A 27,958-nucleotide genomic window follows, 5' to 3' on the forward strand; every position below is an offset into this window, starting at 1 on the left:
AGAAAAAATTGAACAAAACCTGCTTATAAACCAGTTCTTCTGTAATAACGCACACTCTTTAGCACAAGCTTGGTTTGGTATCTACAGGAAACACAAGATCAATTGTAAACCCACTGCCACTCTGTTATGAATCCAATATAGTTTTTGCAGCTTGTCCCATTCAACTGTGCCACATCACTGATAGTGCACCATTGATATTTCATATAAAGGAGACTATAATTGTAGTAAATAAATACTGTAATGTAATAAGGTGTGCACTGTGTATGCCACACATTATAGAATTTGACTCCTCCACACTGTTGTAACTTGATAAACCACACAAACAAACTTTTTCAAGGCTTTTATTTATTCCTCTACCTTCCCAGTGTCACTTTTGATCCATCGTGTCACAGCATTCAGAATTATTGGCACTCCTGGTATAGACAAGCTTAACATGAGATAAATAAATCAAGAAATCAGCTGTTCCCTTTGCTTAGAAAGATGAGAAATATTGCATCATAAGTTAAATTCATCTTATAAAAGATGATTACAAAATTGTTGGCACTTTGTTGTATTTTTGGCATTCATGCAAATTCTCCTGGCTATGGTGCAACCCTACCTTCATTTCTAAGTGCTCCAAGTATTACCCATCTAGTTCATGCATGTCTCCTAATGGAATTTGACTACCAGCTTTGGATTACCAACTTCAGTTAGATTAGCAGCAGTGATTGTGGCAGCCATCGTTTTCAAAATGAAAAGGAAAATAGAAAAAAGTTAATCTAAACAAATGTTTGAAAAAAAAAAGTAACTTCAGTATTAAAAAGTCCAAGCTGCTACTTGGTCTGTTTATCTTTTTAGTCATCTGCACCAAATGCCAATAATTCTGGAGGGCACTGTAAATACAGTTAGGTGAGAGAAGTGCAATGTTTTTTTTTAGGCATTTAAAATAACGACACACATTCTTTATTAAGATGGAGAAGGTCTGATGAATAGAACTTGGCCTCAATGAAACCTACTATTCAAGTTACCTTATTTACTGGCAACAGAAAACCCTGTCAACATTTTCAAGCAGCACATGAAGTAACAGCCTGGGTGTGATATTTTATTTGAAAAAACGTTATCGATTAATGTTTCGGCTCATGTCCCGGTAGTTCAATGTGAATCCCAGAGTCTGAACTTCACATGGAAGGTCTTGCCTCACGCTGTGGACACAACTTTTAGTGCCAATCTCAATGTCCAGCAACTATCTCCCACCCTGAGAGACTGTAAGGATGGAGGTCCTGTTACTCTGCTGACCTCCTACCCTGTCTTATCATTGAAAACAAAACTGAAAATCTTCTGGCAGCCCAGAGTGCATTGATAACCCCTTGCATGAACAACACAATGACTGTGTGTGTTTGTGTGTGTGAGAGAGAAAGAAAGAGAGGGAAGGGAGAGAGAAGGAGAGTGTGTATTGCACATCTCAACATCTTTAGTTAGAGTACAGAGCACAGTGTCCAGAGTTCAATTTGAACTCATCTATTCAGCACCATGAAACATTATGTGAGTGGACGGTGGTAGATGGGGGGGCCTCTTGGTCCGCTTTGTGTTCCCATTCTGGCTGTGTCTGTCTGGCTCTGGGATTTCTCTCTCTGCGGTCCGGCGGTTTCACATCAGACATCACGGCTGCTTCGGCCTTTCCAGCTTCATTAAGGGCTCTGCGGTGTCTGAGTCGCTGTGGTGTTTTCTCTCTCGTGGGGATTCGACTTTGCTGCAGCGTGTCCATGAGGGGGAGCGCATGTACCCACCTCTGGGCAGCACAGGCTGCTGGGAAGCTGGAAACCAAATGCACAGCAACTTGTTACTAACACGAATCCAAAGTCTTGGCAGACATAAATACAGATGCAGTGTTTTAATTTAATATATAAACAAACAGAACTCACACTGGACACCTGTCATATTTCACACTGCTTGAGCTTGAAAAAAATAAAATTGTCTTAATGTTTACTGGTGTCTGTATACACAGGTCCACTCCTGCTAAAGTCCCCAGAGCTCAGCTGTTAAAATGCAACAGAGGCCTTGATACAGTTGCTGCCTGCTTTTTCTCCCAGCCATTTAAAGCCTTTAGTTTATGTAGCATGCCTGCACACACACATACCAGCCATTTCTAGACAGGCCACAGACTGTTGTTATAGAATATGAAAGTGAGACAATGACCTGCTACGATGGGGAAAAGAGACTTTTTATATCATTTGATTCATCTAAAATGTTACACAAGAGTATTCCTCTCACATAATTCTTCTTTTTCTGTGTATAAACCAGTAAGTATATAAATACCATATATAATCTCTTTGCTGCTCCTCACAACAACTTGACCATCTTATAACAACTATTTATTTTGTTGTACTTTTAATATTAGCCATAAAAATAAATTTCTTTTCCAGTTTTGTGGCCAGTGCCGCTTCACACCACTTGGTGGTGATGTCTGACCTAGCAGGAGGACATCGAGGCAGCAGAAAAAATGACTGATAAGAGAGCTGACAACTCACTCTGTCTTTCACTGCCCATATCAGTATAATGTTAGGTCTCCTAAGTGAATGTTATACTCAATATCTGGCTTATATATCTCCCCGAAAGCCACACCCATATCCTCACACATATTTGAAACTGAGAGACAAAGAGAGAGAAAGGGGAGGGGAGAAAAGACATATTGATCTTAGAAGATTGATGGCGTCTCCACTGGATTTTAATAAGCAGGACAACAACCTCCTCAGTAGCATGAAGGAGTCTGCTGCAACGAGTGTCACGGACACCTGCTGATGACTGCTGGTTGTGTTTATGTAATTTATATACTTGAAATGTGTCTGTGTAATGCACGTCCATCTTTTTTACATTCATTGCTTGTATTGCTCAGATTGCTGATGACCTGTTTCTGCTCTGACATCTAATCAAAAAACTGATGAACATGAATTCAGCAAAGTAACTGAAACACACACACACACAGTAAGAAATGCTTGCACACCTAAGAGGCAAAGTAATTACATGCCTTCTCACAACATAAATAGATTTTCCCTTTCTTCTTTCTCCTCCTGTTTGTCTCTCTTGCTGTCACATTCACAGAATACCCTAAGCTATGGGGTACTGTGCTGTTTTCCTTCTGTGCTACTGGCTTGCAGCCATTGAGATTCTTCAGTCAGCATGTTGCTGCATAACTGAAACACTAGGCTCTCCTACAGAAAACCTGTGAAAGAACAAGCAAAGCAACTGTTGTAGAACACCAACTTTGTCTTTATATGTGCACATGTACATACAACAAACAATACAAACCAACAATGCCCCTCTCTTTTAACTCATTTAAGCTAAACAACACTCCTTTCACATGCTAATCCTAGCACAAGCCAATCAGTGTTGGTGAATTGGGGCAAATATATTTCAAAGATAATGATCTTTAAAAGCCTGGAGCGGCCCCAAAGATCAGCAAGTTGAGGTGGAACCTGACCTTTTACATTTAAAGGAACTTTTACAGAAGGGCTATAAAATGTGCTCCTACAAGATGCATTACAACAAAGACAGAAAGCTGCTGCTAAACAGCCTCTCTGTGGGCTAAAACTTCAAGCATGTTTCACCTCTGTCCACGTCTAAAGCAGTGACATCACTGCAGGTGTTAGGAGATTGGAAACACCTGCTTTGACATCACTGATTAGGCCGTTGTACTGTTGCCAGTGTCAATCTAATGTCGGAGTTTTTCGCTATGATATCGGGTTGTATTTCCAGGAGAACATTCTCTCTCTCTCTCTCTCTCTGCTCCACTGCTAACACCAAACTAGATGTTTCACATTTGTCTACTGCAACGATCGCATGAGAGTGATATGGATATGCTGTGGTGTAAACAGTTTCTTTTTTCACCTTTTGTCTCCAAACCTCATTGTTCGCTGTTTTGTGTATCACTTCACCCTGTCACGTGTCTACTAAAGAAATCCTTAACCAAATCCTTAAAACAAATAACCAGTCTAATACACAGCTCAGAGTACTTGATCATGAAAAGGTCCAGCAAACAGAAACATAATAGGTTATAGTTTGCAGTGTCATCAGTTCAAACCGTGTTACTGCTCCAATGACAAAGAATAGGAGGCAAAAGCCATGCCTGTGGTAGTTTGTCAGGGATGCGTGTAAACTTTATGGTTCATTAAGCTCATTTGAGCTTTAAAACAAAGAGCAAACCAACTGGACAAAGTCAGGCTTTTGTTCAGTGTCTCTGGAGCTGCTCTAGAAAGACACGCCTGATAAAACACTAATTACTCCATGTTATCCAGCTTTCTGGATTCTAGTCATGAAGTGCAATTGATCATGTTCACTAATTTTGCTTGAAGTTTCCATGAAAGAATAAAATGTCAGCTGCCAATAGCTGAAAGAGAAAGAGAGGAACATGGGAACAGGCAAAGGGAAAACGGAAAAGAAAGACAGCAGGGTAAACAAAAACAAACAAGACACAAGTATCTATAAATAATGCGCTAGTGTAGTTACTAGGATTATGATAAGTGTTTAAATGGCTTTTGAAGGACCTTGTTTCTAGCAGAGACAACTGAATTATTCAGGAACCTACATTTAGCATGAACTCACTTACCCAACTCATGATCCTCTCCCCTCTCCTCCCCTCCTCTCTGTACTTCCTTTAACCTCTCCCTCACTCCTACATGCCCTCCACACATTGCTACACACTCAGCAGTTTCCCATAGAGCCTAATGCTCACACAGCACACCTCAGTACTACCTGACCCACATTTACAATGCAAACTGACACAAATTAGTTCAATCAAAGTCCCTCTCGTTCTCCCGCACCCTAGACTCACTGATGACGTTATGAACAATTAATGTTTCATTAAACTGCCTTTGTCACAATTCAGTCTGTAATATTTCACTATTATAGTCATAGCAGGGTTGTTCAAGAAAAAAAAAGGCCTTGCATGAAGTTACAGGGCTGAATAATGAAGGAGGTTTTAGGGAATCCAGATGAAAAAGAACAGCTGGTTCTCACAGCTGAGATTTGTGCAATAAGGTTTGGATAAATCCTTTTCACTAACACGACACACACACACACACACACACACACACACACACACACACACACACACACACACACACACACAGTCAGTCTGCACACTACACCAGTTTCATCCAAATACAGGCCCAAAACTGCGTGCAATTGCTACAAAACAGTCGAGAGACTAAGGTTAAATAAAGGTTAAATAAAAAAAGAATAAATACCGTGAGCTGTAGTGTTATATCATTAGCTGATGACATTTACTGTAGTTTTAATATTTTTGAGCAACATCAGTATTTTCTTCCTCCATGGCCTTAATGCAGATTATTCATTAATACTAAAAGACATTATGTGGAAACTGATGTACTGTATGACTTTCATGATCACATGATGCAAAAAAACTTTGCAGTTGTTCTGCAGTATCTGTCTACAGACTCTCACAGTCGTCGGCATCCATCTTGGTGACTGCATCTATCTGGGATCATTATCCTTCCTCTGTGAAAGCCATATCTGAGGCAAACATGGAGAGAGAGACTGGGAATGAAGGATAAAGGGAAGCAAAGAGGCAGAGCATGCAGTGAGGAGGATTGTGTCTGAGATATAAACCGCTCAAGACGTGAGAGATTTTCGGAAAGCAAGTTGAAGAAATTCACAGCATAAAATGCAACATCTCATGTCAAAAGGTTAAAGACTCTGAGCAGGAAGAAATGTTTGCCACATTCTCAGATGACTGATCTATTTTTATTCATGATCTGTGCAGGTAAAAATAGAAGAGTGAATTACACACTGTTCACTGTGAAATTGTCATCCGCATTAATTAACAATTAAATATGTCATTCTGAGGGTGCAAGTTGAGTTTTTTCATTTTTCTTAAAGATATGAGGCGATGTAAATTAAACCATTTAAAATCATATTAGTGGTGAAGAGCTGCTGATGGCAGGGCTTCAGCTTGATTAGACAGAAATGGTCTTTGCTGTTGAATCTCCTGCACCTGTATGTGTGTGTGTGTGTGTGTGTGTGTGTGCGTGCGCTAAAACTGTTTTGTCTGCTCGACTGTGAAAACATGGTTTCAATGTATAGGGAGGTAAATATACAGTATATTGCATGTGATAAACTGATATCATTTACTAACCTGTTGTTGTTTGAAGTCAGATTCTTTGAGGTAGTGCTTTGGTGTGCATGTGTTTAATAACTGTTGAATGAAACAGAACGTTGACACATTTGCATTTGGGACTCTGTCATCACTGATCAAACTGAATCGAACAGAATCAAATCGTAGCAGAATGTGATTTTTAAATATGCATCGATTCTGAAAAGACTTGAATCGTATTACTGTTCCATTAATTGCGTCACCCCATTTTGACTGGGGTCATCAATTCATAAATAAAACAATGTTGTAAATAATTGATTTCACTTTTTGAAGGAGCAAAACCGTTTTATATATTTAACATCAAAACTGATGAGAAGTGATTGATTTCATTATTCTTTAGCAGCAACACGATTAGCAACTCACCTGCAAGTGTTTCATTGAAGACATTAAAATCTGAATCTAAATTAGAAACCGATGCTCATGGCTCTACATGAGTAGTGACAAACAGTAGTGGTCGAGCGTCTTGCATTCCCTCTGGGCGGAGATACAGGTCCCCCAGGGTTAAAAGCAATAGGCTTAAATATTCCTTTGTTCGAAGTACAATAAATGTGCTTAATTTGCAGTAAACCTGGACTGTACTGCTCAGCAGCACTTTACCATGGCTTTAACGAACAGACACATCTTTTTTATTTGGTTATTTGCTGTAACTACGGTGATTAATATTCAATGTCCTCTTGTATGTTGTGTGTACCTTCTACTGTAAATCAATTTCCCCTCGAGGGACTGAGAAAAACAAAAAAAACGTTAACAGACGACAGTGCAGCCAAGTTACACTGTTAATTGTTTTCCATCCAGTTTAAATAAATCTGTTGCTATGATCCATCTCAGCTGGTAAAATAAATCCATAATGTGTATGATAATGTAAAGTGATCATCTGGGCAACCACAGGTTTGTCTTGCACGACAGTTATCTTGGCACTAACAGCAGTGAGAATCCTCTCCGTGTATATAATAAACAGGAAGTCTGCTTTAAGTTTTAGTAAAGCCTTTTACCTGACTACTCTAGACTCAAGAATGCACAAAGTTTTATGAAGAAACAAAGAAATTTGTTCTTTCTTGGACATATGATGTGCCTCTGAGCCAAATGCTGTATAACATGTTTAATTTAATCGGCTGTGGAGCTGAAGACAGCAGCATGCAGTACAGATGGCCCACTGAGACCATAGCTCAACAAGCTGTGCCATGATAAGGAACATTAGTAATACACAGAAAAGAGAAGGGAGGGGGAAAAAGATGTTGCTGAAGAAGGAGGAGATGCTATATTAAGAAATGTAAGAGGAAATCTGAGTGAAAGCAGCGTGTATAATTAATGTGAAGAAAAGCCTATATTCTTTAAGTTTTAGGATGATTGCCTCTCAACAGTGAGTGAGAAGTCTGTCTGGCCACACAAAACGTGTGTTTCGGTGGAGTCTGACATGTTACAATTTCTGCATACACATGATGATGATGACTATCTGTTTTGAACCTATTATGTATTCCGGCCAAACAAAGTATGAAAGTTGGTTATTTATTTATTTTTTTATCAATCCATGCACAAAACATACAATATTTATAAGACATTGTCTAAACTGTGTCAGTAGACCTTTAAATCTTGAGCTGCCATGAAATCCTGTGTGCATGCTGAGAGGCAGGAGAGTCTGTGGAGGAGAGAGTTCACCGTCCGCATGCAGGATGAGGCTCACAGGTCATAAATAAAACATGGGCAAGATTTTGTGCTTACTTTTGCAACTGGAGAGAAAGACGTGCTAGCCTTTTATTCTGTAACTGCTGCTGTGACAGTGCAATGCATATGTGCATGAGGCCCATATAGTGTAATTGATTAATGTGACTAATTGACTAATAAGGGACTTGTGTGATGCAAGACAACAATGTTTCCTTTCACTCCTGTTTTCCAGAAGGAAATGTGATTCTAAATGTTATTAGTTTATATAATTAGTGTTTGTCATAAGAATCATAAAAGACAATTTAAAAACACAGTTAAACTTCCCTTTTCAGTTTAAAGGCACTTCATCCATGATACTGTGAAGAGGTGTTGTGACATTTCAAATCATTATAGCTCAGCAGGCCTTTCAGGACCCTGCTGTGCCATAATGATATGAAAGTCCTTCTCTTACACACACACGCACGCACGCACGCACGCACGCACGCACGCATGCACTTTTTTAAATAATTTTTGTTGGCACTTGCATAAACCAAATTCTGTACATGGGCCATGTGTCAGCAGATCTGTCTGCACACCTTAAGAACACACTTAAAATGTTAATGCATTAGTCTGTCGCAAACAGCATGTATATGCATAACGTTTATATCTTTGTGACTTGAACTTATTGTAATAGTCAAAATTCAGTGGGAATGTGCTGTGAGGAATCTACATAGCATGCACTGATTTCTGCACAAACTACTTGTTATACTTGTTTAAATACATATGCATTTCAATTTTCAGAGGGCCTTACCTGCTGGGAACTCGTTGTGGTTTTCCTCATCAGAGTCAGCAAAGACTTCAGCCAGTTCCTGGTCAGACATGTCAGTCAGCTCAGTCAGATCCAGGAGGTCAAAGTGCACCTCTAAAGAAGATACACTACTCAATGGTTCTATGAGGCAGAGAGAGAAAACACCTTGCTTTCAGTGTGGAGGTTAGTTGGGAGATTAATATTATCCACTCATTCTTGCTGACAGTGCAGAAGAAAAGTGGCTCTTTAAAAGAAGTGAGAGATAAACTGCATTTATTATGAACACAGAGCTCCTCAAACCATCATGTAATGCTGCTCTTGACTCTCCACCGTGCTCATAATCAGATCAATATCGTGCTCTTGTGGTACTATTGTAAAATCGATTTCAACAAAGATCATTTTCACTCTGTTATCCACTTTTATCTGCACATCTCATGTAAAGCTGAATGTTTTCTTCTTCAGAATTATTTCAGTAACGGTGGATTTCTTGGACCTGCCTCTGTAGTCAGAGAGTTAACAAAGGCATTGACTGAAGAATTGAAAAACGAGGAAAAGTCAGCAGAGATGAAAACAAGTAGTTCTTTAAAGCATTGTGACCTTCTCTTTTTTTTGTGTTGAAAGTCAGGCTGCCACCAAAGCTGAATTTTAATGTCAAGTACTGTATGTGAAGTAAAATTTATTCAAAGATTCTTGCAAGGGTCCAAGAACATCTGCTTGTCCCAACATCACCCAAGTTAGGAACAAATTATGTGTAATAGAGCTGAACTAATCTACGATTATAGTGAGAGGAATGATTGGAGACTTCGCTGAGACAGATGGAGATGTGTTTGTATTTCCTAATGAATCAGTGGATTCCTGTCTGCCATGCAACGTCAGGTCTGAATGAAACACTTCACTGGTTGTTTGTGGGCGTTACTTTGTGAAGAAAACGATAGGTTGTTCGACAGGTTGAAAGCTGTTATTATCCCGTCTCATTTGCCCGCTGTTTTCAAGGCTGTTTAGGGCAACACTTCAGGCTGAAGAAGCGGAGCCCACTCTCCTGCTGGTCTGCTCTTTGTCTGCTGCTACATTTAATTCTCCGCATTGTCCTCTTGATAGAGCACATATTGATTTAAAGAAGGCTGATTATCATGCTGAAGCGGTGGCTGGTCATTGTGCCATGTTTCAAATATACTAAAAATACTTAACAGCAGAAATGCCAGGAGACATGTGGAATGAAAATTGTGTCAGATTCTGGCAATGACCCAGGTAGACACACATGACATGTATGGATATTTACAAAGCCAGTGAGCTTGTGGCCAGCATGTAAATGCGCCAGAGGAATTAATATTAGAAAATTGTAATTGTGTACAAAAGGAGAGAAATAGGAGCAGAGAATGACAATAAAGATGAGGGAAGACTAGGATTAGAGAAAGACGCAAGAACGAAAAGAATGGAAGTGATAGGCCTATTGCCATTGTAATAGTTTTACTTTAAACATTTAAGACAAACTAAGTAACAATAATTGTACCTCTTGATAAAACATATTCCCTTCAAACATGATTTCTCTTCTTCCTTTGCTGTAATCACCTGTGAGTTCCCTCGGGGCTTCATTCTAGTCCTCATCTATTTTTTCCAAATTGGAAATATCATTGGAAAACAAGCATGTCCACTTCTATCCTGATATTAAAGACCTGCCTTGCAGACAATGACTGATTGATGTCAACACCTAACCTTGTTTAAAGATATCATCTATTTTGCAACGTAAAGCTCTGAGAAAAAAAAAAAAAACTGTTTTTTTTTTTTTTAAAGTGATTGTCCTTGTTTTTAAATGATCATGTTTAGATCACATAAGGTTTTGACTTATCTATCCCTGTCTCAGTCACAGTTTTCCTCATGCATCTATTATCCAGCAGTTGAACAGATATTTAACTGCCTCCAATTTTAGCATCTCACCACCAGTTACCACTTAAATATAGAATTATTAAAAGCTTGTTCTGCCATCCGGATACACTTCAGGCATCCAAGTTGCATATTGGACTAAGAAAATATCTCCCTTAGAAAATGACATTACCTGACTGGTTAAAAATCACTGAATATATTAGCCATGTGAAGGCTTGGGAACTATATGACACCCCATTAAGGTAAAGCTAGCAAGTTTCCATCCTTACACCACTCAACACACAGCCACATATAATTAAACAGCAGTCAACATATACAAATATTTTTCATCCAAAGCTTTAGCCATTTTTCTATGTTTGATGTCTAATAGTGGATTTATATTCAATGGAGAAACACTGCAGTATACAATATGGTTGACAAGAATCATATACCACCTGTTTTTATTTATTTAATATTTTTATTATTTCAGATTGCTTCTTGAGTGTTTCTGTGAATATATTTTTACTTTCCCCACACTGCAAGGCACTTGCTTCCAGCTATCAGTCTTTTTGACCCGTTTTTCAGGAAGAGTGAAGAAGGCAGTGAAACAGGGAGGCTGGAAATTGTGGAGGAGGAGATGAAGAGACAAGAGAGAGAGGCAGGATGATGGGAGAAGAGGGAGAGATGAAGCTAGGTAAGGAGGTAGATATAAAACAACAAGACAGGAAGGGAAGAAAGAGAAAGTAGATGAAGAGGAAGGGAGGCATTTTGTAAAAGAAAACATTCCCTGCATCATTTTCTGCCATTTATTTTGGATTGGTTGCAAGGTTATTCCCATTCTGCTGCGCTTGTTTTTTAACCACCTCTCCCCCCCATCTCTTTTTTCCTCTCCCACACCCTTTTTCCTTGAATAATTGATCAGTACGTTTTCTCTCCCAGGCAGACATGCTGAAACAACTGCCTCCATCTCAATAGCCAATCAGGGGAGCTCTGAGACACCAAATGGGGAAGACCGACAAGGGAGAACTCACGCTGTGACAAAAAAAAAGAGAGAAAAGAAGAGGCCTTTGTGTCTAAAGCGGATGAATGATGTAAAAAACCACAACCTCTCCTTACAGCAAGCATACAACCTGGTGGCCCATAAAGTCAAATTTGTGTGTTCTGATCTATTAAGAATCCTTCTTGACATATCTTGTTATCTTAATCCCACACTTAATATTCATGCCTTTGTAGTTGTAGTAGTAATTTCAATTCACTGAAAAGTAATGTTTCCTTTCATATATCAATAAAAATATTTGTTTGTATGCTCTCAATTTGATGTCCCATAAAAATGTATTTTATTTACAGCCCCTTTTTTCCTTTTTTCCCCCTTTCCTCTCTCTGCATGTAGAAAGGTACAGATGGATTTAACTGGAGGAACAAAGAACAGGGAGGATGGGTAGAAGGGAGGAGTTCACATTTGGGAGAAGGGATAAGAGAGCAGAAGGAGATGTGCCTTGCATGTTAGATGTGTGTAATCCCTTTCCCTCTCTTCTGGCCCATCAGGGCTCTGAGGTCATCAATCCAGTCTGAACCGCTTGTAATGATGGCTGAGCTCTGGTGGAGCGAAGACAATTGTGACGTGGCTAAACTACTGAGATTGAATATTGTAAATGCAATGCCAAAATAAAAGTTCTCTAAACAATATATTATGTTGTATGTGTTGTTTTTTTATTTATTTCACTCACAGTGACAGAGCATACAGGCGTCTCTCCATATACCATTTGACATACATATTGTAACGGGTTCCAAACACCTGACAGGTTTCTAACTTTGAGAATGTACATACAGAAAGGTACAGACCAATGAGTGCTTCAATGCCAGCCCATCAAAATTAAAATATCTTCAGCACATCATGCTTTATTTATTTGAATTAAGCGTAGTTTACTGGAAAATTGCACTACGATGAGTTAAAACTTGGTACAGCTTATTTCCTTCAAAATGAAAACAAGCTGTACCAAGTTTTAACTCATCTCCCAGTTTCTGCTATTAAAGATGAATTTAAACAGATAAACAGTTGCTCGTTCTCTGACTACTCCACAGCAGTAACCAGAAATTTTCTATCTCCAATTTCTGAACATGCACCCAGTCAAAATGCCAAAATGCAATTTCTCTACTCTGCAGTTTTATTTGGGTTTGTATTTATTTGTGCATCTACTGGTACAAGCACTGTTGTTTTTCAGTGATTCAGCTGCCACAAACCAAGTGACAAGTTACTCATTTCTGGGATATCAAGATGTGTATCTTTTTAAGGTGGCTTGTTTGCTCTGGGCCTAAAAATAAATGTTGCACATGACTCAGGAGCAACACTGGTCCCCCTTCTGAATTTAAAACTGCAGCACCAGGAATGAATTTGTTTCTGTGCCATTTAGGATGAAGCTGCAATGTGGGTCTGTGGCACTGTGGACAAAATCTTAATGTACATCTCCATAAAATAAAGTGGGTAAAATGTTGAATTTGATTCCTAATCCCTTGATGGTACTGCGATGACACTGAATGAGGAAGAGGGCTGATACTTTTGTTTCATGTTTTTTCAGGATGGATTTTTAACAGAATTTTGCAAATATTCGAACCAAAGCAATGCTCTTTTTTCATGTCTGTCTTGGCTTGTCTTTCTCTCCCTCTCTTGCCACATACTACTAGCCGACCTGGCAGGTGGCATGGCTAGTTACTGGGTCACATTAAATCACAGAGACACAGACATTAGCCTCTGGATGAGCTGTCTCCCTGAAAAAGTGTTTAGTTAGTGAAGCAGATAAAGGCTGCCTTGTCACCCATGTAGCCCCAGTATCCGTCTCTGCGTTTCTGTGCCCTGGTCTCTGAGTCTGGCACGTACAGGGAAGCCTCTGTATGGGACTGATGCACAATGAGTCCTTTCAACCAAGGCTAAGCCGCAGCGGTCTTTGAGAATGTGGGACCAGAATACCTAAAATAGGCAGCGATCATTCAGTGGGTTTCAAGATCAGAGAAGATCAACCTGGACCCCACCGTCCATTCATTATGTCTTAATACATTTTACTGTAAATCGATCCAGTGGTGACTGTCACTGATAACACTCTTTAACAGGAGCAGGATATCCTCTGCCTTCCTTCCTTATCTCCTTCTATATTGAATATTCTTACTATTGATCAGGGATCTTGCTCAAGGCATTTCTACCTATAATTAGCCTGCAACACCTCTCAATGAATATTCATCACTGTTAATATCCCTCTCCCTCTCTTTACCCCTTTCCCTGGTACTCACGTCTCTTCTCAGTGATGTGCAGCAGGCTAGCGGTGTGCCCTGACAGGCTGCCCTCCTCCTCCCCTGCTGTGTGCTGGAACAACTCCTTGGATAGGTCGCCTGAGCTGGAGGGCTTCAGCAGCTTCTGGATGTCTTTATTGGGCTCTATGAGCACACGAAAACACAGAAAGAGGTTTTTAGAATTTTTTAATAGAACATTACATTAGAGATGCTGGCTTATTTGCTCTACTGGCTTATCTGTATATCCCATATTGGGGAAATGAAGAGGAACAAATTACTTAGAGATCCCAAATAGTGAAAGAAGTCAATGTTCGCTCCAGCGTCTGTCAGTCATGTTCGGTGATTATCTTCCTTGTATGTTATGTTTTCCTACTAAATTACCAAATCAAAACCTGACATTAATCCCCAACTGTCCATAACACTTGAACATCTCCATTTTACTATCTGTTTGTCCTTTCTTCCTTTCATACATTTCACAACATTCATACACACTCTGCCTTCTGTCAATTCTGTATCAATTTCTGTTGTGCACATGTACAGATGGTGTTAAAAATTTGATTCCTTTACAGGACATTGGTTTACATGGCTGTGGACAGACCTCTAATTCAACAGTTGTCACTCTTTAATGTTTCTGTAAAGAAAATGTATTCGGAGAGCCAGGTCGTGCTCTTCCCCCCCAGTCAGCTGACAAAGCATCTCAAACATCCATTCAAAATAGAAAACCATGTTCACACAGGCCATTACCAAAGTCTGAAAATAGAAGGTACTTAAAATATCCCTTCAAATGCAGGAGTATGCACAAACTCCAAGTTGGTTAAACCTGATCAAGGTTAAATATTCGCCTTTTTCACACAGCTAAAAAAAACACACACACACAGTGGAGGCTGAGTGAGGTAAGAATGGTAATACAGAAGTACTGTATTTAATTGAAAAAATCCTCAAAATCAGAATTACAGTTGCAACCTAGAATTTCCAAACTGCATGAATTTGAGTGATATGATGACAGACTATTCTATAGCTACAGACCAAGCATGTTGCATGAAAAATATTGACATTTACAAAGAAAAAATACCAGAAAAAGCAACATTCAACAAAAATGACAGCAATATGACTGTTTTATGACAGCATGCAGAGTCAATGGAGAGTAGTGTGGGAGTACACCATGGCTTCCCAAGGAGCCTTACCAGATGGCTGGTACTGTTTCTACTTGCAATATGTTCCTAGAAAGTTCAATTTCTCATTTCAGATGAAAAATGTGTTAAAGCCCAGGCCAAGCCTGAAAATGATGGATTCTGATTTCACCCTGAGAAGCTCATTGCTGGATATTGATTGATTTCTCTAGAGAGGAGTCACACTATACCTTTACCTCTGTTGCTATAATGAAATGTTTGTTCAATATTTAGACTGTCTACCAGAAGCTTTGATTTCCCTTTCCATAAGCTTCCTCAGCAAACACTCATTGAAGAGATCCTGCTGAATTATTGTTCCTGACCTTTTTACCATCCATCCATCCATCCATCCATCCATCCATCCATCCATCCATCCATCCATCCATCCATTTACTTTATGTCACATTGTTTTAGTGACAATAGATACACATACAGTATCTTCCAATACATGCTCATGATATTAGACTTGGGATGAAATAAATCTCTCAAGGATGCAAGGAAATGAGGACAAGTTTACGCAGATGGTCTGATGTAGCCACCACCTGCTGAGATGACTGTGAAGAAGCTCGAGTAAATAATTAGAATATAGGTTACTGCTGGTAAAGTACAGTCGGCTATCACACATGTGCCCTTTACAGACCCTGTCTTGAGCTGTCAGCCGTGGCTGTCTGTGAATCAGCTAAGATGGTCAGAGATGTTGACAGAGAGAGAGAGAGAGAGAGAGAGAAAGAGGGTGGTTGGGGTGGGGGGCGGTGGGGGTTGAGAATGAGGTACTGTACATTTGCCAAAAGTGGAATCAAACTCAGTGTCTCAGTTCAATAAATCAATCAGCGTTTGACTGTGTAGCTCAGGCAGGAGGAATTAACATGCTCTATCAACACCCTTTTCGCCAGGTCATCATGCTTGCTGTTTTCTCTCTGTCTTGTATCCTTTATCATGACAGTTTGTTGTGTTTTTGGTGCATTCTCTATTAGCATTAACTAATCCCTCACAGCTGGAAATGTTTTATCTTTACTGCTAATCTCTTATTTCAGAATGGCTGTTGGTTCTGAACAGTTGTGTCTACCACAATACAAATATTGCCAACCAGAAGTCAGACCTTGTGACCCTGTTCTGTGATACATCATAATAATGTTCCTTCTAATTCAATCTAAGCTTAATGGACAAGTAATATCCCAATTTGTCATGGGCAGGTCATTCTGGCCCACAGGATCAGATACTGTATGTAAACAATAAGTAAACAAAAAATGTACTTTGAGTATCTGTTGAAATTATAACTTGTAGTGGTTTCAGTGACATTGTTTTACCCCAAGGTACAATAGAGTAATAAAGCAACATTTTAAGTTGTTGGTTGCACACTATGGATTCAGAGGCAACTAATGTAGTGACAAATAAACTACCCTTCTACTTTGCCTCACTTTTACATTGTAAGAGGCATATCTTTTTATTTATCAAAGTGAATGTTATTATCTGCCCTACATGGGCATGTCATTTAAGACTTAGATAGTTGATAATACTTAGCCTACACTGTACCTAAACAGTTAAATTATCAACCCATTGAATGTTTAGATGGTCAGTACAATAGTGGCACCAAGGCATTGTGCAATTCATAGTACAGGCTTCTCTGGATGGCCTTTACACAAAGGCCATATGCATCCACTGTTGTACTGCAATTTGTATTTTATCAGTCCAGCTCTTGTGTGGTTGATGAAAATGACCTGTACTGCAAAGCAATAAATTAAACATAAAGCTTGAATGCAGAAAAGCATGCTCCACAACTGGATCTTAGATGGGGAAAATGATCAAAGACAGAGTACCTGTGCACTGCTATATTTAAACCTAATGTACATCAGTAACTCTTGACTAAACATAAAGTAAAATGCAGTGACATGATTGAAGAGGAGCTCAGATGACAAACATTATGGAGGTTATGGTCCACCCACTCAAAAATGTGTCTCCCATATTTCAAGCATTATGAACATTTAAAGAAAGATATTTCCAGCAGGCAGGCAATTCACAGTACAAGTCATTCAAAAGACAAAGACACTGTGCACCAAACATGCCATGCTTGTGTAATGTGACAAAGGCTGTGGCACATATAAAAGAAAGAATAGAAAATGGCTCTTACCTGGGCTCCCTGCCCCTCCCTGTGCCTCCATGCAGCTTAGCAGAGTGTCCTGCTGTTCACCACACCAGCATCGGAGAGTGGAGGAGACAAACAGGGAGGGAAGAAGGGAGAGGCAAGGGGACAGTGTGTCTGTGTGTGTGCATATGAGAGAGAGAGCAGGGGTGGGTAGATACAGCGAGACCTCAGCTTTCCAATGACTCTGCTCCTCCTTCTTTTTTTTGTCCTTTGTTGCTCTAGATTTCCCAAACAGGTGATGTTGGTTTCTCCGCTTGCACAGTCCACCTGCTCCACTCTGCCATCAGAGCTGTCTGAGTGCTGCACTGCCTCACAGAGCGAGTCCACCACAGTGAGGGGGGTCTGGGAACAGCGACATCACTTCACATTTCTAAGCCACTTGGTTTAGTAAGCGCAGCATTGTGAGGCTTGGCTTGATATGTACAGAATAGACAGAGAGAGAGATCCAGAGCAAAAGAGGGAGAGGGAGAGAGAGAGAGAAAGGGAGGGAGGCTTGTGCTGGCAGCCTGCCCAGACTGGGAGAGAGAATGGGGAGTCAGGGAGGGTAATGGACCACTGGAAGGGGGGGTTGTGTGTGTGTGTGTGTGTGTGTATGGGTGTGTGAATGAGTATCCCTGTGTATATGTATGAATGTGGCATAACAATGTGTGAATATACTTATAGGCAAGTTGTTAAACCTGATGATGGGGCTGTTCATTCCAAACACACCCACAGAATAATGGTGCCTGGATGACAGAAAGGAAAATGATTAAAAGAAATATGTGGCAATTAAACACAGTTTAAAGACTTACATTTTAGTGTGTGATATAAAAGAGCAATGGCAAGTAATAAATTCCCTCATCACTGAATTACTTGCCTGTGATGATTGATGGAAAGCTGAATCCTGTAGGCTACCTTCAGAAAAGCAGGAAATGGTGCTTCGCTCTGCTGAGGGGAATCTGCAAGTAGAGCTTGCCCTCTAGTGGCGGGATCTGACACCTTCAGGTAGTCACGTGATACTGTTGTCATGCCAGAGACCCACCATAAACCACAAACTATACAACCATCAACAGAGTGGGTTCACAGTAAAACATCTACTTCTGTGACTAAAGTCTACCACAAGAAGTATTAAAAAACAAATAGAAATTTAAACCCCTTTCTAGTTACATTATTACTAAACATTACTAATAGACCCTAAAATAAACACTATGGTGTAGAGATTGGATTCAGCAACATTATTTGTCTAATTCCTGGAAGGGAAACTATAGTTTAGTCACCAATACACAAAGACAAAAACAAAACAGACATAAATTGATAGCTGACAGGAAACAACAGACATGCCATAACAAGTCTTGTCTTTCATCTTATATTAACTGGAATTAGGTTTTCTTATAAAAGGGAAAGGGGTGGCTCAACTTAGCCCGCTTAGCCACTAAATTAAAAAAAATGTAAACACGAAGTGAGCTTAACTGGAAAAACATACAAGAGACAAAATGTGTGTGTGTGTGTGTTTTTTTTTTTTTTTATCTTTTGCCAAGATAGAACAAAACTGTGTTTGTGAATCATAAAGTATTGGTCATAGATAATCCACAGCAAACTCTTTCAGTTTAACTGTGCATTGTGTGGCTTAGCAACTAAACTGTCAGAGACTTTGAGAGGCACTAAGCAGCTGAAGCGGTTCACTCCTGTGTACTGCAGTCGACTTGGCCTACAATTTTTTTATGCTCTCTTGCACAGACGTGGCAAATAAAGGCACTACTGACCAAAATTTTTGTTTTGTTCATGTCATGTAAAATAATAATAAATAAAATGAATAATGGCTGAATTCCATTTAGTTGCTTCAGTTTCCAGGTTCTGGTGTTCACACTGTCATGATTTACTGGGACCCTTGAATAGAACAGAGCCATTGTTAATGTTAGCGCTTTTTCTACTAAAACAACTCAAAATGACTGTCTGCTGTAAAAAAGGCCATTCAAGGCATGATCAGGCCCCATCTCTTTACTTTCCACAAAATACAAGATAACAAAATCAGTTTTAACTTTAACTTTATCTCTAAAATATTTACAAACAAGACATGTTACAATCATAGTCTTATTATCTTCCTCTTGAAAATTTGATGTAATTGTAATGTAAATTGGTTACTTGATTTTTTGTGCTTGTTGACATTTGACTTTTTCATTAAAAAAAACTAAAAACCTCTTTCTTGAGTTTGTTTTCCAGAGTGTTAATCCAATGAAAAATAATATTCATAGGCTTATTAAGGTGTTTGATTGTATAGTGGAAATAAGTTAAATTCAATTTACTTTAATCTTTATCCAGTTAAAAAGAGATGAGGTAGTTATATATCAAAATGTTACTGTTACAAAGATCCTTTTAAGCCCTTTTAAGTTCACAAGTATAGTTTTTTTCCCCCTCATGTCTTCCTCTGTGGGCTCCTTGTATGTAGTTCACTAGCTGAGGAGGACTCATTTTCTCAACACAAGAGGAAGAATGTTAAACAATTCTTGTTCTTCAAGCCCTCTGTCCTAACAAGGGTATTTCAGACCATCTGCAAATACTTCAAAACCAGTACAAACACAGCTATCCACTGGAATCTCACCACAAAGTTCTGATGGTTGTGGGAAACATAACTCATGCACCATGAGGATTCATATGCAGAGGTTTAAAGCAGTAATTTCAAGGCTATAGGCTAATACAAGGCTATTTCATAGCTTATTGGGCAGAGACCAGATTATGAACATCATGGTGTAAATATTGATAAGTAATCAAGATCAAAAAGAAGTCATCAAGATTTCTGTCTATGATATGATATGATATGTTATACATATGACAAAAAGGGAGTGTAGCCTTTGTCCAAGAGTTAGTAGTTAAAGCTAGCCTTGTAATATTCAGAGGTTAGGAGGAGCTAAAGCCATCTTTGCAATTGGAAGGTCAAAAAGTTAGCAGTGAAGTAGTACCTTATGCTAGCCATGTAATGTCAAAATTTTAGAAGTTTAGTAACTAGTGCTAGCCTTATAATGTCCAAACTTTAAAACTGTAGCAGCTAATGCTGGCTCTGTATCTCATAAGTTAGTAGCTAATATCACTGACATGTTTTCATTTTATCTTACCATTATATTTCTGAAGACCAAAGGTAGCAGTTAATGTTAATGACACTTTGTAATGTAGCTTAATGCTAGGCTTTGTCCAAGAGACAGAAACTAAGGCTAATGCTACTTAATGCTATCCTTGTAATGCACAAACTTTAGAACTCTAGCAGCTAATGCTAATCGTATAATGCCTGATTTATGTTAGTGACACTGCTGTGCTTAGCTTAATGCTAGCCTTGTTTTCTATATGTTAGCAGCTAATGCTATTGACATGTTTGCATATCATTTCACGATAAAAATTTCTGAATACAAAAGTTAGAAGCTAATGTTACTGACAATGTTCAATAAAGCTTTATGCTAGGCTTAATGTCCAATGGTTAGTAGTTATGCTAGCCATTAAATATTCAGAGGCTAGGAAGAGTTAAATCTTTGTAAATGTATGTCCAAAAGTTAGTAGCTAATGTCACTTGCACCCACATTAATTTTTTTATGCGTCTGCGTTTTTATACATGCTTTGTTTAGTCAGATTTCTACCTTAATCTTTAGCACTGGAAAACCTTTCTATCACAAGTTTGTTTGGTTAGCATTGTGTTACAGTGACCAGCACTATTTTTTTTGGTTAAATAGATACAGTTCTACTGTACTTCATTGGTTTAATCTGAGCACTGTGATCTTTTATACTCACCATTGAGTTGCCATAGGGTGTGGCAGCCAAATATTTCCCTATTTTATGCTCTTGCTGATGTCATCAATGATGTCACAGGTTATACCATGACTGTGGGGGTGGTCTCGAGTGTAGTATACTGTGTAAGTTAATATTTGTCTGATTTAGAGCAATTAAATAGTTTGTTAATAAGTTATGATTCATGGCCTCTTTGTACTGTTGATATTTACTGATAAAAGTAACTTTTAGTCGATTGATTTAAAAAAAAAATGAGATAAACATTGACCCCCTAAATGAAGTTTGGTTTCGTCCAAGCTAATTGTTCAGTAAAGGAAGGGACTATAAAGTCAATTGTTTTTTGGCTTTTTGATTTTTTGCCAACCGCCATTAAACAACATCAGAAGCTGAGAGACGCTGAGAGACGCTGAGAGAGAACGATGTCTGTGCAGGTGAGCGCTTTATGGTGTTAAGGCATAGAAGTTTGAGAGGAAGGAGTAGAACAGTGAAGTTAGAAAATACTCACCTAAATAGAGCCAGTATTTCGTTAAACGTACTCCGGTGTGGTTCCTTTTGCGAGCCACTTCGTGGCGCTGTCGTTTTCGCGTTTTGTTAAGACTGGTCTTCCCGAACCACCGTAGCAATGATAAACATGACAAGCAGCTGTTCCTCTAGTATTATGTTACAGAACTCACGTGTGACATTTTACTGCTTGAAGTGCTGTAGAAGAGACTAATTTGTATTCACTGATAACACAATGGAGCCTGATATAAAAATACATCCTGGTAGGGTAAATGTTCGTGCCGTTAGTTTTGTCGTTAAAAATTAATATCGACGCATGCCAAAGTGAAGCAGATGTAATTGTTGGTAACGTTTGGCTAATGTTGCTTCGTTTTCTCTTCAGGAGCGTCCAAATGGGACATTCGTCAGAAAGTTTGGGACTACATCGAAGAAAAGAATCTGGCCAACTTCCCAAGGCCTGTTCACAACAGGATCCCAAATTTCAAGGCAGGTTTAACTGAAGGAGGAGTGAAGTAGTTCAGTTACACCGGCAACCAAACTGTTATATAGTGACATCAATGTCAGCATTGTTGAGGGCTATTACTAAGGCTCTGATCAGTTATCTAATTTGTCATTCATTCACATTTTTTTCATACAGGCTCGTTCAAGTCACTTTGTTGTGCTCTGTGTGTTGGGAAAGTAAATGAACATGTTAAATAACTAGGTACACTACTGTTACAATAATGACATCAGGGTATGGACAGCAGCTCCTGACTGATTTTCTTGAACTGTGAACGATTAATGGCTATCTTGTCTGTGCATCTATGCATCTCTTTTACTGTGTACTTAATGGCCAGGGTGCAAATCAAGCGTGCACCAGGCTTGCAGACCTGCAGGAGTTCAAGTCCAGCCAGACAGTCAAAGTAAACCCAGACAGACCCCAGCAGCAGGCGCGCTTTGTCACTCTGGAAGTAAGTTAACTCTGAGAGAAAAGTGAAAAAATATCATCTGCCCTCCTCTCAAACAGGGTGCATTCACAGCCTGTTCCAGGGTGTCTGAGCTGGAGGTGTTCACCCAGACACCTGAGGTGAAGGTGGATCCTGACAAACCTTTGGAGGGTGCCCGGCTTGCAGTGCTACAGGTAGCACTGCACTGTGGAAAAAAGCACTAAGAACCATATTGCCTCAGGCTGTACTACAGAAGTATCTTAAATCTGTCTTATCCATTTTGTAACCATGTCAGTTTTACCTACATGTAGGGGTTAACATTTGAAACTGTTAGAAATTCCTGTTTTAAACTTCTTAAAGTGACATATCAGGCACATCTGTACTTTGCCTCTGCTAAATTTGAATCTACTCATTTGTTATTTTCACCAACACTCACTGAATTTGTTCCAATCCAATACTAATCTGCAATTATGTTAAATAACTGCAAATCTCTGGATAATTTTGGGATTATTTTTGCAGGCACAGAAAACTTTATTGGTCCCAACTCCTCGTCTCCGTACTGGTCTTTTCAATAAGATTACTCCTCCCCAGGGCGCCAGCAAAGAACAGCTACAGATATGCTCTTCCTCTCAGGTGTGAAGTTACTGATTTGTACATATTTTAATTTTCATCCAGAATTTTCTTGTCATTCATAAACCCCAAACATTTAACCTGCTCCATTTTTCTTCCTGTCTTCTGTCCTCTTCCTTCAGGGTGTGAAAGACTTCAGTGTGCCTGTTGGCCTGGATGCGAAGGTGAAGGTTGATCTGGTGGTGGTTGGCTCAGTGGCGGTGTCAGAGAAAGGTGACTGTCAGTTGACATTTCCACCAATGATTCACCATCTCAACATACCAATTCAGTTAAATACTGAGAGCCTAAAACATTGCAAATTTGCGATTCTAATAGATGATCAGTTTGCACAAACTTGCTTAAAATGTATTTCAGTTTAAGTATTAATGACTGGTAAAACTCCATGAGAGACATAATCATTAGTATGTTCCCTCCAATATTATTGTGCTGCAAAATCTGACACTGACCCAAGATTCATAGTGTGTTAGATACTGACTCTGTTAAACCCATACTTTGAATAATAGAAATGATATGCTTTATATGATATGGTCGTTTATTACACTGTGGAAAATGACAGGAGACTAAAAGGACAAGTTGTTTGGCAAAATATTGTGATCATTTCGGTACCAGGACATCCTGTCAGGGAGATTTGACGAAGAATAGAAATGAGAATGAGGGCAGATGTGAGCAATCAGATCCATTTTGCTCTTTGTGGGTTATGGTGTGTTCTCCCTTACATGTATATTGTGCCATCACTCACAATGCGTTTTGATCCTCATTTTCAAAATGCCTGAGATAACTGGTGCAGTGCTTCAGTGAAACAGACATGTTTACCATAATGCATACATTTCCTAATGGCTCTAACTGTACAATGCCACATGGTTCTCATAAAGGGTTTGTTGCACAGGGTTCATCCATGTTCCCATCAGACTCCATAAAATTTATTTTTTATGAATTGAAAACATTACTACAGCTGCCTTCAACATGTAAGTCAATGTGTTATAATTTGGTGCAGATCTTAGATTCTGTTTTGCACTATTTTTAAAAGATTGAATGTAATGCAATTAGGTGTAGACTACTGTTGTATTTATCACATAATGCAAAACGTACCTTTTTTAAAAAAAAAAAAAAAAAAAAAAAAAAATTCCTTTGCTCCTGCGTCCTCTTGTAGGCTTTCGAATTGGAAAAGGAGAGGGCTTCGCTGACATGGAGTATGGCATGATGGCTGCAATGGGAGCTGTGAGCGAGTCAACTGTTGTGGTTACTGTTGTCCATGACTGCCAGGTTAGTTTGTTTAGGTCAAACTAAATAAACAAACCAACTCTTTTGTTTTTTTTGTTGTTGTTTTTCTATATTGTGAAGTTATTATTATTGATTTTTAAAGCTACAGTATCTGTAGTTTGACTCATGTTATCAATTAAAAACCTGACAAATACTATGGCAAAAAAAATGGTGAAAAAGCTTAACATAAAACTCCAAAATATGGTTTAAACTAATATTTTCCCTTTCTCAAAATTATTTAAAATTGTTATGAAGTTTGATGGAAAACATCAACCGTTGGCTGATGGCTAATTTGGATATTTGTGCTTTCAGGTGGTGGAGATTCCAGAGGAGCTAATAGAAAGTCATGACCTGACAGTAGACTACATCCTCACTCCCACCAGAGTTATTAAAACAAATTGCCAGTTACCCAAGCCACAGGGAATCATCTGGACCAAGGTAAATTTAAATTTTTTTTTTTTTTTTTTTTTTTTTTAATTTTTTTCTTTTTAGTGCTAAGTTCACAATACAGTTATTTCATTATGAAGTTGATTCAAAGGGGCGCCATAGTGACCAAGGAGTTAAGATGCCGAACATAAACCATAACATCCCCAGTTTGCATCTGAGCAAAGACCTTTGTTGCATGTCATTTTTCCATCTCTCTCCCTTTATTTCCTGTCCTCTCTTGCCCCCCAAAACATAACAGATTGACAACAAGCTGTTGAATTTTATAAAAAAAAAAGTACAAAGGTGAGGAAAAAAATAATTGAGTTCATCATTGATTCAGTCATTCAGTGCTCTTAAAATGTGGATCAGTCATACGAATTGTATAACTTTGATGTATGGTGACAGGGGCTGTTTTATAAGGATAAATAGTGCATTAAATAGGCGGTTGGCAAAACATTTATTGTACATAATACAATGGGTCAACCTCTGTACCTCGATGAAACGAAACAACATGCAGTATTACTGAATTTGATTTAGCTGCTGTAGTTTCAGGGTCCTGGTGTTAGGCTGGCTTGCTGTCACACTATCATGGCAGCTGAGACAATTGAATAGAACTGAGCTGTTCTTAATGTTATTAGTAACACCTGTGCTTTACCAGTCAATATCTGCTGAAAAAGGCCTTGCCAGTGTTGTTAGTATATGAAATGTACATTTATGGGTCAAAGACTGGGTGCACTTGGGTTATTTTTAGCACAATATGATAATGTCTGTGATGTTAAAATGTATTAACTTTGTGTTGAACAGGAAAACTTATCTAACCTAACCTAACAAACAGCAGATCGTTTTGTTTGAGTGTATGTTTTATAGTCTAGACCAGTTTTTCTCAACCAGTCCTCCATGTCAGGTGTCTTCTGATCTGACTGAGGAGTACACATCTTTATGACCCTTGAATGGGATTAGTAAACTTGGAAAATAAGCTTGTACAGAGATGGTCCTATCAAAATGTTTAGCTACTCTCTTTAGAGACACTGCCCTCTAATGGACATACAATGACGCCACACCTCATCAGAGGACTCATTCATCCTGTTTCTGTGTGCATTTCATTTCTTTGTGCTAATAACATACTCCTTTCTTCTCCCTCCTTTTTCTTTTCTGTTCAATAACAATAATGATATGAGTCATCATTTTAGTTTCTATATACAGAATTTAGAGTACATACTGTATGTACTATGGTGCACCAAGACATCCAAACAACCAGTTATCAAACACAAAAGAGTGAAAATGATCTCGAGGAAAAACGGTCAACAAAACAAAATAATTAACTGTGTGAGTATACTCTTACAATGCTACTTCATCATCTGTCTATATATAAATGAGATCCTGGGCCTTAAACCGCTTCTGATTTACTGAGGGTGGCAGAGATGTCATGTGTTTTTCCACCTGATAATTTGTCTTTAATTAGACATGATGGGGATATTATTCTTATCATGTGGAGAGTTTCTGTGTAACCTCTGGGTTTCCTTCAGACACGCATGTAAGTAAACAGGACCCAGTGACCTCACAGGCAGGAAGGCCATGTCTGATCATCAAAGGCTCCTCTGCCCAGCCAGCTTGGCTCTGCAGGGGCAGGGGAATGACAGGTCAAACAGGCCACTGTAAAAACAATAGCCCCGTATATCCTTTACAGGACTGGTCAGCATCAAAGGCTGCCAAGACACTTGAGGACCCAACAAATCAAGACAAGTTTTTATTTTTAACTGCTTGGGAAATGAAATGTCCTGCTGCTTTAAAGAAAGTTATTACCATAGCATGGGCTGTGCAGGATGGAGTAATAGCAATTAATTTGTCAGCTTTTGCTTTGGTGTTGATTTAACTCATCCATAGGTATGCTGCCTTGGCTCTCAGCAGGGCTATTTGTTTGCTGTGTGTGACACCCCTCCCCTTTCAGCCTTACCTGAGCCTGTCCAGTTTTGTGTCTTTAGCTGGACACAGAAAAGCTGGAGAAGATCCCCATCCTGAAGAAGCTGCGTGCTCTGGAGGAACAGGTTGGAAAGGATGTAACACTGGGGGCGGTGCCTGCTGAAGCAGAGCCTCGTCTGCAGACCAGTCAACCCAAAAGGCAAACCAGACGGAGGCCAAGGCAGAACACGCAGCAGGATGCTGAGGGAGTATCCACACAGGACTCCAAACAAGAGAAAAGAGCAGAGGGAGAACAGAGGGCCAGACTGCGCCCAGCTAGAGTGAGAAAAGAAAGCAGAGGAGATGGCAGGAGGGATGAACAGGGAGAAATCTACGAGAAAGGAAAGGGAAAAGGTGGAGGCAACATGAAGGAGAAGGGTTCAGATGAAAGGGGAAGTGAAGTCATGTCTCAACGTAGGCTTCCTCCAAGTGTGACCACAGTATACCTGGGAGGAATCCCTGCAGGGCTGCGTGTTAGTGAGCTGAAAACTGCCCTCAGAGAGAGGGAGGCTGCTCCGCTGAGGCTCACCTGGCAGGGAGCTCAGCACAGGGCCTTCCTTGACTACAGTGACCCTCAGGCTGCAGAGCAGGCCCTGGAGGCTCTGCAGGGTCTCAGTCTGAATGGTCACAGTCTGCAGGCTGAGCTGGCCAAGAGCCAACGGGGAGGCAAGAGGTCTGGACAATCCAATAGGAGACTGAGAACATCAGTAGCTCTAAGATCTGAAACAGCATCACCAGATACCAAGGGTGACACAACTGAAAAGACTGAGCAGTATGAGCAATAGGCAACAGTGGAGCAACCTTAAACACCTTAAGAAGAGTGTAGTTGTGTTTTGTTTTTTTTTCTTTTATGAATATCTAGATTTATTACAAGAGGACCTCAGTTATATAAACTGTAGACTGTGACTGCTAATGAACATCACAATATATGAATAAAATATGCAACAACAATACCTAAAAATATCATCTCTGAATCCCAGCATCATAAAGCATTTCACTAGAAAAGTATTTTGTTTTTTCCATTTAATTATATTTAACCAATACACCAATGTGCCTTTATTTAATTCTCACACCTCCACACAGACCTCCTGGTCTGTGTCCCAAGAGCCTTTGTCATTGAAGGTGCTTTTTTTGAAGGTGATTCATATTAAAAAAAAAAAAATTATATATAGTACTATATATACTATATATATATTTTTTTTTTTTTTCTTTCAAACCACAGAGTCAACATACAATATGTTTGTTAAATACTTGTTAGTTATCTCAAAAAACATTGAACTGAGGCCTTGGGCCAAAGAAAGAAATGGTTAGTTTTTTTTGCGGTAGCGCCAACATGTGGCGATTTATATGATCCCGATCGTCCCTGGCCCATGAGGCATAGTAAAATTGAAAATTCATTGGTCTAACATTTATGTATCCATATATGCCACAATGTTTGACCAAAAAGATTTTCCA

At 39.2% G+C, this 27,958-nt stretch overlaps 2 protein-coding genes across 3 annotated transcripts; one reads left to right on the forward strand and one right to left on the reverse strand.

The window, feature by feature from the left end:
* Nucleotides 1-3: 3 nt before the first annotated feature.
* dbndd1 (dysbindin domain containing 1) lies at nucleotides 4-17,439 on the reverse strand. Its single transcript, XM_022740854.1, has 4 exons — nucleotides 17,037-17,439; nucleotides 13,740-13,883; nucleotides 8,601-8,738; nucleotides 4-1,793 (listed from the first exon to the last, which is right to left on the reverse strand). The coding sequence occupies exons 1-4, from the start codon at nucleotides 17,065-17,067 to the stop codon at nucleotides 1,639-1,641; spliced, it is 468 nt and encodes a 155-aa protein (XP_022596575.1). The 5' UTR covers nucleotides 17,068-17,439; the 3' UTR covers nucleotides 4-1,638.
* A 3,988-nt stretch (nucleotides 17,440-21,427) lies between these two features.
* Nucleotides 21,428-27,632, forward strand: mthfsd (methenyltetrahydrofolate synthetase domain containing). 2 transcript variants are annotated; one of them, XM_022743936.1, is made up of 8 exons: nucleotides 21,428-21,565; nucleotides 21,685-21,788; nucleotides 22,139-22,252; nucleotides 22,748-22,861; nucleotides 22,981-23,071; nucleotides 24,009-24,121; nucleotides 24,431-24,556; nucleotides 26,527-27,632. In XM_022743936.1, exons 1-8 carry the CDS (start codon nucleotides 21,538-21,540, stop codon nucleotides 27,286-27,288), a joined length of 1,452 nt encoding a protein of 483 aa, XP_022599657.1. In that variant the 5' UTR covers nucleotides 21,428-21,537; the 3' UTR covers nucleotides 27,289-27,632. The 2 variants fall into 2 exon arrangements, with proteins under 2 accessions (XP_022599657.1, XP_022599665.1); XM_022743944.1 differs by lacking the exon at nucleotides 22,139-22,252 and adding an exon at nucleotides 22,309-22,422.
* The last annotated feature ends 326 nt before the right edge of the window (nucleotides 27,633-27,958 follow it).

The sequence above is a fragment of the Seriola dumerili genome, unplaced genomic scaffold (genome assembly GCF_002260705.1).
Source record: "Seriola dumerili isolate Sdu_G_001 unplaced genomic scaffold, Sdu_1.0 BDQW01000003.1, whole genome shotgun sequence".
In the NCBI taxonomy this organism is placed as follows: Eukaryota; Metazoa; Chordata; class Actinopteri; order Carangiformes; family Carangidae; genus Seriola; species Seriola dumerili.

Excerpts from the sequence above, each read along its gene's own strand:
- dbndd1 (XM_022740854.1), bottom strand. The coding sequence starts at position 17,067 with ATGGAGGCACAGGGAGGGGCAGGGAGCCCAG. Across the intron at positions 13,884-17,036 it reads GGGAGGGGCAGGGAGCCCAG|AGCCCAATAAAGACATCCAG; the intron begins GTAAGAGCCATT and ends GTGTGCTCATAG. Across the intron at positions 8,739-13,739 it reads GCACATCACTGAGAAGAGAC|AACCATTGAGTAGTGTATCT; the intron begins GTGAGTACCAGG and ends TCTGCCTCATAG.
- mthfsd (XM_022743936.1), top strand. The coding sequence starts at position 21,538 with ATGGAGCCTGATATAAAAATACATCCTG. Across the intron at positions 21,566-21,684 it reads TGATATAAAAATACATCCTG|GAGCGTCCAAATGGGACATT; the intron begins GTAGGGTAAATG and ends TTTTCTCTTCAG. Across the intron at positions 21,789-22,138 it reads ACAGGATCCCAAATTTCAAG|GGTGCAAATCAAGCGTGCAC; the intron begins GCAGGTTTAACT and ends CTTAATGGCCAG.